The following is a 13948-nucleotide window of genomic DNA, read 5'->3' on the forward strand; positions in this document are numbered from 1 at the left end:
AATCTGGAACCATCTACAGCCTGGGAGTAACACCATTCCCTCCTCACTCTGGCCCTGCGGGTTCTCCACTCCAAACTCCTCTTTGCGCTAATAGCTTTTGACATTCCTTTGAAGGAGGGGCCTGCTGGAACAACGAGACCTAAATTATAGAGAACTCAAATGAGCACGTTGCTCCTTCTCGGGGACTAGGGTGGAGACTGGGAAAACAGGGTGGTGGGCAACTTCTTATGGGGACCTCCTATTCCACATTTCTATTTCAGTTGAAGGCTAAATTGACTTTTTCTCAGCAAAACTCTTGGCTAACAGTTCAAAAGCATAGAGTCACTCTCCCTCATTCCCCTTATTTTAAAAAATGGAGCGGAGACAGTCTCATGAAGCCACATATGGAAGCTTCTATTCATGGCTTGCTCAGTCGATATAGCACAGGCTGAAGGGAGGAGTTTAAATTTTCTGGATAGTTCTTAGGTAGACAGCCAAACCAGGCCATTTCAGACTCTGAACTCCATTTGGGCACTTGAGAAATCTATACTGACACTCTGCCATGCCAATTTTCCTCTTGGATTTGGAACTATTTTGACAACCCATAGAAGAAAGTACAGAGGTTCCAACTTTGACTTAAATCTTCTGCCAGGTATCCACTCAAGTGAGGTTTCTTTTTCCTTTACTGTCTCTACATTTTTTTCCCTGCCGTATCCTTCCCCAGAATCAAGCATTGGAAAGAAATCAGAAAATGAATAGTCCCAACCGTTTGTATAAATTTGGCTCATCCATCACTTCTCTGGGCCCCAAAGGAGAAGAGAAGACCTGGCTGCTGTCTGCAGGGTCCCATCCAGCCCTGACAAGTTTTGACTTTCTGCTTTTCCAATCACAATACCCCCTGCCTTTCCCTGTCCTCACTAGCCTTCCTTCTGTCCAATTCAAATCCTATTTCCCTTCTTCTTAATAAGCAATCCCAACTCCCTCCAAAGGAAGCTGTCATGGGTTAAAAGAAATCACGTGCCAACACCAGGCCTTAACAGACCAGATCTAGCACCCTCATTCCCCAATGACTATGTGATTACAGAAAACAAATGTGGACAGAGAACGCAAACTCTAGTTTAAGTCCTTAAATCCAACATCACAAGCTTGTTTCCTCTAAGCTCCTGAGATGGAGAAGAGAGAGCTTTGGTCTCGATGCTACTGGCAACACTCAGAAACCAAGCTTTGGTTTGTCTCTTTCTTTTTTCTTTTTAATAACAGCCCTTGAGATGCAATTCACATACCACACAATTCACACGTTTAAAATATATCCTCTACTGTTTCCTGCAGTTGTTCTAGCATAATAGCTGAATGCTGGTTTTGATGCCCAGGCTAGACTTGTACCACTTACAGCCTTTGGATAGGTTTCTTAATCTCTCTAGATCTCAGTTTCCTCATCTGTGAAGTGGAAATAACACTATTCTTAGTTGGGAGATAAATCTCTGTGAGTCTCTTATATTTCTGCACAGAGGCTCCATAACTTTCATTACAGACTATCTTTTCAAGGACATTTAAATGGGAAACAACCTCGGAAGACAGAGATAGTGTCTCTCTTCAGAGCAAAGAGCCAACATGTTTATTACCCATTATAAAATATTTGGGTTCCCTAAACCAAATCTGTTACATAATCTACTGCATATGCAAGTATCACCTGACTATCTTTTTTGTTGCCCTATGGGAATTGGGACTCAGAAAAGTAGAGTAAATGTTAATACCCTGGTACTACTAATGTTGTGGACAATAAAGTCCTTTACCTCTGAACCAGGAGTTTTGTGTCTCCTGCCAGCATCCACAACACTTGGCAGGTAACCTTGTCAAGCTTACAAGTAAAATTCTCAGATCCTTCATAATTTTTGACACAACCTATCTTGTGGGTCTGGATTCAATAAGATGATGTCAGCGCTTGACCACAGCTTAATACATTCACACATAACAAGTTCTCAATAAATGTTAATATCAGGAGCTTTTTAATTTGATTGTATTATAATAGGACACTGATGACATCTTTCAAATTTCTGTGAATTCCTATGGACTTACTCCTGCTCATATCGAGATACATAAACTTTATCAAAACTGATGATGGAGAATATTCGTTTAGCAATTTTTAGGGAAAAGCTTCACTGCCATCCGTTTTCTCAGAAAATGGAAAACCTACCTCCTTTCAGGATCAACAATCCAGTCTCCTTCCCATTCCCAGCCTTTTGGAGGCAAAAAGAATTCCCTCTTGAGTTTTATTTTTCCTGTGACATCAGAAAATTTATGACGGCCCACTAATCCAGAAGTGCCCCATTTTCCAAACATGAGAGCTTGATTTTCATACTATTAAAAATAAAAAAATAAAAATGAAGAAACGCCATCAGAGAGCAAGAAATAAAGCAAGCCCATAAATTTTCAAGTTCATCTAGGCCTTAGGCTAAACAGTGATAGAAAGTGAAGAAGCTTTATGCTCGGAAGGTATGGAACAAACTTGAGCTGTTACTGATTATGCAACTTATGGTAAATACCCCATTTTTCTAAGACTCGGTGTTTTCATCTGGGGATAATACTATCTTTCTCATTAAGTTGTTTTGTAGTTCAAATGCAAAAATGATTGTAACAGTGCTTTTGTAAACAGAGGTATATCATGCTAGTTGTTTCTATTATTATTGTGAATGGCTCCAAATAGTTCTCTGAACCTAACCTCTTAGATACCTATAAAAGTCCTCAATTTATAAATGTGCACACTTCTAAGTTTATTTGCAAGTCTACTGCCCAGAAGTTGGGGCAAATTTCTTCATAGAAACATTATTATAATTGATGCTACATTTCTCAGGCAGGCAGTCCAAAGAGAACCCATTTGAAACATTAAGGTCCTTTAGCATCTGGACTTTATGGCGCCTGAAAGTTCTGAGCCTTCCTCTCCACTGCAGTGTGGCGGGAAGATCCAAGACCTTTCTGGAAGCAGGTTTAGTGGAAGTGGCAGACTCTGGTGTACAGGCCATTTCTACGTTGGAATTTATAAATCTACAGTGATCTGTTCTCTTCTGTGTCAACTATCAAAAAAAGTGAGATTTCCCAGGAATAACTGTCCCTGTTTGGGTCCAAGCTAAATTTTTTTTTATTTTTCCTTTTCTTTTTTTTTTTTTTTTGCTGACGAACCCACTGAGAAGATGATTTGCATAAGTGACAGGGGAGTTCTTGGCTGAAGGAGAAAGGAAGAAGTTTGAGTAGGGGTCTGATGGGAAAATTGGGTTCAAGTGGACATGATAGTGCCTGTCTCAGATACTGAGCCCTGAGAGAAAATGAACTTCAGGAAGTAGCTAAAGGAGCTGTGGCCATAGGGTCTATGAGACCTGGAGGCATGTGCAGGGCTCCTTTGGTTTCCAAGTGACAAGGACACAGAATGAAGGAGCAAGGCATTCCCACCACTTCTGCTTGGAAGCCAGCATGGCTCTGGTAAAATCCAGGCAAGGAGCTTCACATGGGTAAGAGGGCATCAGCAACAGTGGAGATGGAGGCTTCATGTGGCTTCGAGTCTGTGGCCTTTAACCAGTGGCTCTGAGGTGGGACCATAAGCACATGTGAAGCACCTCAGAGGCCTTCAGAATTTTGGGGTGTGGGGGACTCTGCAGAGAACTGAGGTGTGGTATTAGTACAGGAAGGCAAGAAGCAGTGAATTTTCCATTATTGTTATTAATGTGCCCCTATTGGTACTCACAGGCTCTTAGAGCCTGGAGAAACTAGAGTCACACAAAACAACTGAAATGGGTGGATCATCTCTTTACATGAGTTGAAACTCCAGTTCCCTCTATGCGGGTAAGGGTCTGGAAATGGGAAAGGGTGAAAGGGAGCCCTGGACTGGTCAATTCTTGCTTAGTGTTAGCTTCTCAGGGCTTTGCTCCAGTCACAGACCTGGAGGGCATGCAGATGCCAAGAAATCCTACAGGGACTCAGGCACAAGTCTCTCCTGTGTGTGCCTTGATGCCCCCACTCCATGTGGCCCAGATGACTGAACATCAATATCCGCCACCCACAACCTCCCCTATAGCCTCCCCTGTAGCACACCCTCTATTTATCTCCAATTGTACTTCTAAGCCTGAGCTGTAAGGACTTTGTGTGTCTCCTCTATCTTTCACTGTTTCTCAAAGCGGTTCACTGATGCCCCAAATCCACCCACATTGGAAGTACCACTGATGCTAATCCCTAAATCAGAATCGGAATCCCCGGGGGTTGGTCATTCAGTTTTATAATCATTGCAATAGATGATGAGATCCTTCAGGACAAGGCCTGGCTTCTTTATCAGTTTCAGCATTTGTCTCAGTCCTAGCATAAAGCCACCACTCCCTGAAAGCTTGGATAGATGGATAAATTCTGCATGTATGTATGTATGTATATATGTATGTATGTATGTATGTATGTATGTATGTATGTATGTATTCATGAATTTTTACAGGAACCTACTATATGTCAGGTACTGTTAAATAAATAAAAGTTAAAAATAAAAGCTGTCCATGGGTCTTCTTGCCCAGCAAGCAGATCAGTACCACAATCAGGTATAGGGCGGGCAGCAGGAACACATGTATTAATTAGCTAGAACAATGATAGTCTTCTCCCCATTTATCTGAGCATGAAAGCCCAACTGGAGAAGAATGGAGTTCATCTGAAATTGTCACAAGAAATCCACTGAATGTATCTAATGAATTTACATCAATAAGCACTTTGAGTTAAACATAGTATATAAAAAACCAATCCAAATAAGTCTGCTTTTAGCTGTAAAAGTTTGTGAAAATTATTTTCATTATTTTTATTAGTTCAACTGTAATAAGACATAATTAACTAAGTGAATTTTTAACTCAGTGAAGTTTTCACAAATTATCACTATTGTTTTCGAAGTATCCAGGCAGTGTTTTCTCTGCCTTTGGGCTTCCCTTAGTGAGAAATGAGTCTTCTGTGGCTTAAAGATCCTGACCCTGGGCAGGCTTCCCAAGGTCATCACCTGTCAAGTGCCCTCATTCCTGGGTTGTTTGTGTGTGAATCACTCAGATGTGTGCCAGTGTAGACCATAAAACTTCAGGTCAGTCTTTCCCTATCTTCTTAGGTTATGGTCCCTCTGATGGGATTTTACATAGTAGTGATGGCAATAGTGGTTTTTGATAGTGAATGTTTTTCCTAAGGATGAAAAGTAAACTTATCCTACCCCACACAAAGAAAAAGAGTGATGATATTAAATGTACCATTTCAGCAAAGACGGTGAACGCTCCTTCTGCGAAGCTATTGAACTTCTTCTCAACAGCACTTAAGCCCAGCCAGATGTTCACTCGCAACTCCACAGGCACCTTTGGTCCACTGTTATTTTCCTTCGGATACTGTGAGATGCACAATAACATGATATGTTACGCTGGGCACAGCACGGGCTGTGACATTAAGTTCAAGCCAAAAGCAGACTCAACAACCAATCATTGCTCTCATCAGTCTAATTTGATGTTTGTGTAGTTAAAATATTTCCAAATGACCCAATAGTAAAGATTAAAATAACAAATAAAGCTGTGGTTCTACGAGGATGCTCCATGGACCTCTGTGTGTCCCCGAGACCTTTTCAGGAGGTACATGGGTCAAAAGTATTTTCCTAATAATACTTAAATGTTACTTGTCCTTTTCATATTTGCAATGATAGTTCAAAAGCAGTCGTGGATAAAACTCCAGGCACCATAGAAGGAATCAAGGCAGTGACACCAAACTGTACCAGGAGTAATTGTTTTCTTCATCACTCTCAGTGAAGAAAATAAAATGCCAGTTTTACTTACAAATTCCCTTGCTAAGCAGCAAAAGTTACGAATTTTATTAAATCATGCACCTTGAGTACGACTTTTTAATATTTTGTGTGATGAAATGGGAAGTACACACAAACTACTTCTGTTGCACATTAACAAATGTTTATCTTGAGAGAAAATTCTTGTGCAATTGTTTGAGTTGTGGACCGAACTAGCCCCTCCCCTTTTTTTTTTTTAACGAAATACCATTTATACTTGAAACAGTGATTGACAGACAAATATGGTTATTCAGACTTGGGTATGCGGAAGATGTTTTCTTAAACATAAACAAAGTGAGCCTGTTACTTCAAAGAACATGAGCTGACTGTATTTTGTTGCCAATGGTAAAATTCAAGCTTTCAAGTAAAATAAGAATATTGGAAAACTTATATCTGTCACTGCAAGCTTGATGGCTTCTCAATACATAAAGATTTTCTGATAAGTAATACTGATGAATGTGATTTTTTAAAACATTGTATGAAGAAATGTGTCAACATTAGGAAGATTTGCATAACTCAGTGAACCAATATTTTTCAAATGATCAATCCTTAATGTTATAAAATCATGTGTGGATAAAAGAGCCATTCAAATTACAAGATAGACCAATGGAGTTTAATGTAGCAGAAAATGAAAAGTTCATTGATATGGTTTAAGTTTCTACATTGCAATTAACCTTTTAAAAGCTACCATTTGTTGAGTTTGGTATTATATCTGAGACAAGTATCAAAATCATCTGAAAAAGTTATTAAAATACTCCTCCCTTTTCAAACTACATACCTATGTGAAATCAGATTCTCTTCACATTCGTCAACCAACTTATCCCATCAGATTAAATGTAGAAATAGAATGTAGAATGAGAATCCAGTTATATCTTTGTGAAGCCAGATATTAAAAAGATTTGCAAATATACAAAACAGTATTGCTTTGTTCTCTAATTTTTTAAAAAAATAATTATATTTTATAAAAATATGTAATTTATGTTATCATGTAATGGGTTTATTATTATTTTAAAATGAATTAATAAATATTTTTAAATGTCTCAGTTTTAATTTCTATTACAGTGAATACTGGCAGCTATAACCCACAGAAACAAGTGCTCTCTGGGGTCATTAATAATTTTTGAAAAATTATTTTTTGGTAAAGGAGTCTCAGAACCAAAAAAAAAAAAAAAAAAAAAAAAGAACCCATTGAATTAAATAACTCCTTAAACTAGATAATGAGTATTGACAAAATCAATAAATATATAAGACATTATCTTAAAAGCATTTTGCTGTTTATCCACTGAGTTTTGAAGCTTAACACAGAGAAAACCACTTTGCCTCCTCCCTCACCCCCTGAGGAATTTTATTAATCAGTATGCTTCCACTCACTGCTGAGGTCAATTATAATTGCAGCTCTATCTTAAGTAAAATTTATCTCCCCAAGATATACTTGAAAGAAGATAATCACTCTCGTTCTATTTCCATCCTTCCTGATTGAAGAGCAATAAGTATATTTATTAATAATTAGCAGGTATCTCCTTGTTTTAAGAGAACACTCTCCGCTGACTGTTCTTTTCTCTTCTTGCTCTTTATTCCTCTCCTTCAAATCCAAAGAACTCAGTTGGGGTCAGCTAGGGAGAGGGATGTCAAACGTGCAGCTGGGAACTATTCGTACCTCTCTGCTTACAGGCCCAGGCCCTTCTTTGGTTCTCCATATACACACACAGAGCAGTTCTTAATCCAGGGGCCTGGGATGGACGTACAGGCTCATGCATAATATTGGATGCATGTGAGATGTGCATTCTTCTAGAAGAGAGGGCCAGTAGCTTTTATCAGATGCCTAAAAGAATCCATGACTCATGTTCAGAACCCCTGCCCTCAAGTAGTTATTGTCAAAATTTTTCAATTTGAAGACCCATTTGGTTAGGGTACAGATTCTATGGACTATCTCTTTTTTTTTCTACTTTCTAAACACTTGCCAGAAGGGAAGGGAAGAAAGGCATTGCTTTGCACGAGACATTAGAAGTGAAAATTTCTTGCCTGAAAGCAAAACATTAATGATGCCACGTTAATATCAGTATCATGAAAACCTCTACGGAAATGCCCTGATTGAATGTCAGCAGACCTCAGACCACTCTCTGGGAATTACCACCCTAGAAGAAGGGGCCAGAAGAGGCTGGAATTGATCAAGAGAGCCCTAACCATTTAATGATTGGCAAATTGAGAAAGTCTTTTCTCTGGCATATGGGTTTTGCATTTAAGTATTTCACATTACACAGTAATGAAACTATACCTTCAGAAAGATGGTTTGGGTTTTTCCACAGTATTTCCCAGATGCATTCTCCCCACTGGTGGAGTATAAAACCTGATGTGCGGGAATGCGCGCGTAGGCCAGTCTTTTCTCTCCCCGGATCATCCAGATGATAATGTCAGGCATACTGTTCTGTGGCTGATCGCACAGGTGGATGGAACAGGAAACAAAGCTAAAGTTAGTCTAAATGCCGAGAGACTGGAAACCCTGCAGGCTGGACTCTAAGGGCTCCACTTAGCAAAGAAACACTGTGGTTAGGGCTCTGCTCCACAATCATCTTCTGAATAGGCTGTGAGCCTGCAGGGTTGGGAGCAGGCTGTGGCTGGCTCAAGGGCAGGCACAGAGGGAAAGAGGATGCTTTACTGCCAAAAGCCCTGCCTATGCGGTGGGCTCTGGCAGGTATTTTAGGAAATACTTTGTCTTATCTCATCCATCATTTGAAGAAAGCCATCAAAAGCAGTCAAAGGGTTACAGGTTTCATATATTTTATAGGATACAGAGCAACTGTCTCACAATTGGACATATGCCAAATTTGAAATATTAGTTTTTAAAAACCTTTTTTCCTGGTTATAAAGGAGATATTAGTTCACTACAGAAAACTTTGAAAATACTGAAGCATAGAAAGTAGAAAATAAAAATCACCTGTAATCATGGTTTCCACCCCTCCAAATGTGTTTCCACACACAAATATGTTACCTGCTCCCCAGTCTCTGAAGGTCAGAAAGGGGCTCTTCTACTCCCTTGTTCTTCCGGTCCACAGAGGTTAATGGTAGCTAACTTTTTTTCTAAAATTCACTGTGTGGCCTGTATTGTGTTAAGCCCTTTACACTCATCATTTTCTTTAATTTCACAAAAACAGTGCTGTGAATTGAATACTACTACTTTTATCTCCATTTTACATATGGGGAAAATGGGGCTTAGAGAGGTTGAATATCTTATCTAGAGTTACACAGGGTAAATCCCGGATTCCAAGGAGGCCTTTTCCATCTCAACCAAAAGTAGCATTTTAATCTTCTGTACTACACAGATCTGCTACTTTATCACTCTACTTGAAATGTTCTCTGACTGTGCCATAGTGATGATAATTGTCCACTTCAAACATCTTTCCAGGACCACTAACTCAGAATGCTTCTGCCCTTACTTCAATGACATTCACGCCCATTACCATTAGCGTCCTAGCCCAATAACTCCTTGATTTCATCATCCGTCAGAGTTGGATTTTCCTACCACCAATGCTATTCTCAGTACCATTCCACAGAATCCCTCTTTCATATCAAGGGATGCTTGTGTAGTTTAAAAGCCCTACCTCTTCAGTCAGTTGTATTAATTTATCAAGCCAGTCCTCAATTTCCACCAATGTGGACTTCACCTCCGTGGCCTCAGACCTCATCCTCATGGCTGCTTCGTGAATTTGGGAGAGAGATCTAGACCGCAACTTTCGGATCTGACTGTCTAGAATTGTGACATTAGGTTTCCCTTCCATGAGCGGCAATGTGTATCTAAAAAAAAGAAAGAAATATTTTGCAGAATAGCATTTTAGGCTTCAGAACTGTCAAAATCATTGATGCTTGGTTTCCATCTTTCGAACCACACCAATTTCCTAATTAACTCCATAGCCTGACCAGGTATAAGGTGAGGTAGATTGTATCTGGCACTGGAAGAGCAGATGTACCAGTTAAGACTCTCCTAACTCTCAGGATGAATGGAGGGGGATTAAAATTCCAAAGCAATTCCTTGGGTTTGACCCAAGGCCCATGGAATCACTGGAAAGAAAATGAAAACAGCAGCAGCAGTTGGGAGAAATGACCTTCCCTTCCTTTGCTTCCTATAATCATTGTATAGACCCACAGGATGAAGAAGAAAGAAGGGAGATGAGAGACCATGCAGCCAAAGAGTTCTTAACTTAAGGACCATGTTCCCCTAAGCTGTCCGTGGGTGGGTCTCAGGAGGTCTGTGAATCCCTGAAACTTATAAAGAAAAGTGTATGTCTGTGTTGACATGCAGTGAGACATAATGATGAAGAACACAGGCTTTGGAGCTGTCAACCCGGGTACAAATCCTGGCTTCACCCTTTATAGTTCTGTGATCTTGATAAGTTCCTTAATCTCTTGTTTTCCTATCTTCAAATGTGGGAAGATGATCTCTTCCTCTTAGGGCTGTCGTGAGAAATGGATGAACTAATATACAGTGAGCATTGAGAGCAATGCCTGTTGTATCATAAAGTCTAAGGAATGTTGCCACCACCATCATCTCAAAGTTGTCTTCCTCATGACATCATCTCATGAGATCCTCGAAGGGGCCTTAAAAGGTTAAGAACCACTTGTGTAGGTCAAGCTCTTATTCAAAATGAGAAGTCTAGAGCAACTGAGCTGGAGTTTTCTTCTGCCAGAGCTTCCCTCTCACCACGGCAGCTGGCGGGGCCACAGTGTGAGGTTGTCACCAGTTCCAGGAAGATCTACTCACATTGTCTCTACCTAGAATTTCTATTGGTTTGAATTTCACCCAGCTTCTTGAGTGAAGGAAATCCTAGCATGACTTCCCTTAAACACAAATCTCCTGCTACATGAAGTTAAAAAGATTCTAATTCAATTCTTCAAAAACAATGCACATGAATTTGATTCTTCAAAAAGAGATTCTTCAAGAACATTAAAAATAGATACTTCTGTGTTTTGCTCGACTAACCTTAAAATTCACATTTTCTACATAAAACATATTACCAAATGTTTCTAATTGGTTACATTAGTAACTATGGCAATGCATTGGAAGAGTTGTCTCTAGAATGATTCTTCGAGGCAAAAATATATATGGAATCTGCTCGCTCAAAAGTCACACATGAGACTTCCGATAAATAGATGTTGACCGTGGAGCACATAGCAGGAAGAGGTGTTGTGCTAATAAACCCAGTTCTGAGCATCAGATGCATCATCGCACATCCTTGGGCCTCTGTTTCCTCATCTATAACATGATGATACTGGACGAGATGAACTCTTAGGATCCAGATTTAAATTCTCTGAATATAAACAAGCACTTACTAGTACTTTGATCTCAACCGCATGTCAATTACCTGGTTACACCACTAGAAGGCACAAGAAGACAGGGAGACTTGGGCATTAGCCTTGATGGGGAAAAATGTCTCTGGTTCTCACTGCTTGTGAGAAGTAGTCATTATGGTTTTCTTTTGGAACTTCCTGTCCACCGTTTTATTTGCCAATATTTAAAACGAATTTGGAATGAATCACTTCCCCCTTTGATTTCCAAATACACAGAGATCTGAGCTGTTTCCCCAAGTCACAGTTATGAAAGGTTCTCTGGCGCAAGTCAAATCCTCTGGCTTCACTGAAGGGAGGCTTCGCCGAGTGTTTACTGGGCGTTCAGTAAAAGACGAAGTGAAAAAGTTTTTACTAAAATGTGTTGGAATTAGAAACGGTCTGCATGGTAAAAATGATGCTCCACTCCCAGATCCCATTCTCTGTGGGATTTGGGACTCACCTTTCTTGGGGAGGTGGGCATACAAGGATTGACGGGAGGTAGAGGTACAGACCTACTCCCTCCTCCCCTCAGCCCAACCCCTAGTCTGAGGCTGTGCTTTAAAATTGGCAGCAAATTCAAAAGTGAAGATTTTCCTGGTGGTGATTCAGAGACTCCTCCCAGTGATGGTCTTTGAGAAGCTGAAACTAATTCAAATTTATTTTTCAGGAGAACAGTAGAAACAATTCTAAAAGCTCTTCTAGTCTAATAGTTTGAGGGAGGGGAGGAAGGGAAGCATGGTTGGGAATTCTGAGATATACAAATAAGATCAGTATACCTTGTGTCTTCTATAACTTCATCGATCAGTTTCAACCACAGTTCGGCCAACTGGTTTGCAGGAATTTTACCTTGTATCCCTGATTTTAGAGCCTCTATATTTAATTGCTGAAGAATTTGGAAAGAGAGGAAATAATTGGTAATTGTGCATTATACCATTATAGGCACTAAAGGTTTAGTTTTATAGCTTAGGACTATTTATTTTTCTTCAAAATGCAATCAACACTGATATGCTTAAGTAATAGGACAAACTTTCCCTATAGCTTTGATCTTTGAAACCTTGTAAATATTTTATGTATTCGAAAAGCAATAAAATAAAACCAACAAAGATCAGGAGAGGAACCCCCAAATGGAATATAAAATAGAAACAAATGCACCTAACTATATCTCAGGTGAATAACAACATAACTACAGCTGAACTAACTCCAGTAACTTTTGAACACAATATTTTGCCTATATATCCTCAATTTCAAAGGAAGGGCAGAAGTGTAAACTTATAAAACTCTAATTGGGTTTATTTTTTGCAGTGGTTTATCTTTGGATTTTAAGATTGAACAAATGAGTAAATATACTGAGGATAATGAAAGCCAGGTTTCTCACTGGTGGAGAAGAGAGCTATAAACATGGAAGTAGGAAAAACCAGTATAAACCCTATGGTTTTAGAATGCAATTGGAGTTATCCTCATAAACTCATTACTTTGAGTTTCTTGATTGACACAGAAGGAAATACACACATGTATGCACCTGCATGTACATGTATCTATGTGTGTAAGTTTGTCCCACTGGAGGGCCTAGAAGCAACGATGTTTAAGTAGTAGTGAGCACTTGTCTTTTACATGCCATTCTCACTGAAAGGAATCAGGATTCCCTGGGGAAATGGTGATTCCAAGGCTGGGGCAGGGAAAGTGCAAGATAAGCCCAGAACATACTGCCACATCACTTTGAACATCTGCCAACAGGTTGAGAGCGGGCTTTATCATCATCCTGTCCAGATTAGTATGGGACTACAAGAGTTTGGTTAATGGAGAAAGCTAATGAGAAGAACTGGGATGAAAAATGCTAAACACCCATCAGGAAGGAAAAATTATCTTCTATCCTTTAATGTCCTAGCTGTATTAATAATCAAACGAACATGAGACAGGTTAGCAGGAGGAAAACAAATTAAAGTTTAATAACATGAATACCTCCTATATATATATGGGAGAGACCCAGAAACATTGAGTGACTTGCCAAAATGGTGGTAGACAAAACCAAGTAACTTCTACTTGGTTTTTAGAGCTTCTCCCAGGTCTGCTGTTTCTTAAAATTAACCAATCTAAAATAATATGCCAAAGAGGCATATTTCGGGGTGGCAAACTCTGCTCCCAAAACATAATTAGAATAAAGATATGCTCAATTCTCTATCAATTCCCTTGAGCCGGGGGATTGGAAAATACTACCACAACTACATTGCTTATGAATTGCAGCTGTATTACGTGAGCCATCAGACTTGTCAACTTAAATCTAAAATTCTCTTTCAATATTGTCTTCATAGCATAAAACAATAGTTTAGCTTGTTCCCATGGAGTCATAGATTAGGTATATTTCAGGACCCCCACATGTCTTGGTCCGGCCCTGACAGAGGTTGGATCTTAGAGAAAATTAATACTAATAGAATTTGGAAATCAAAACACTAATACAGATGGATTTTATACTGATATCTGATAGAAGTAACTTAGTTATCTTTGACTTAATTAGAAATATTCCAATCACATTCTCTTTCCCCTCATCAATGTGAACCAGATGGATAATCACAAATATCACATGTACAAAGCGTTCACCAGAGGGAATTCTCCAACCTCCAAACAAGGAAAGTTCCTCTACTCTATAGCAAGAATGGAAAATGTCAAGCTCTGTTTCCTCTGAGCCCACCTCTTCCCATAGAGGAGATTTTTACTGCTTTAACAACAGAGCTCTAAGCGTTACATATATCTATTAGAATGAACCATTCTCCATACCATACTTCACATACAAATTGTGGCAAAGTCTATGTCACCTCTCACCCT

General features: G+C 39.4%; 1 protein-coding gene across 5 annotated transcripts in view; it reads right to left on the reverse strand.

Moving 5' to 3' along the window:
- Window positions 1–13948, reverse strand: part of MYOF (myoferlin) — a 131262-nt gene that overhangs the window by 46623 nt on the left and 70691 nt on the right. For all 5 annotated transcript variants that reach the window (XM_016164186.2, XM_016164189.2, XM_016164188.2 and 2 more), the window contains 5 exons: window positions 11905–12011; window positions 9406–9598; window positions 8082–8237; window positions 5232–5363; window positions 2174–2337 (listed from right to left, as the gene is read on the reverse strand). In XM_016164186.2, coding sequence (XP_016019672.2) covers window positions 2174–2337; window positions 5232–5363; window positions 8082–8237; window positions 9406–9598; window positions 11905–12011 — 752 coding nt within the window. The remainder of the gene's footprint in view (window positions 1–2173; window positions 2338–5231; window positions 5364–8081; window positions 8238–9405; window positions 9599–11904; window positions 12012–13948) is intronic.

This window comes from Rousettus aegyptiacus, unplaced genomic scaffold (assembly GCF_014176215.1).
Source record: "Rousettus aegyptiacus isolate mRouAeg1 unplaced genomic scaffold, mRouAeg1.p scaffold_m13_p_6, whole genome shotgun sequence".
NCBI lineage: Eukaryota > Metazoa > Chordata > Mammalia > Chiroptera > Pteropodidae > Rousettus > Rousettus aegyptiacus.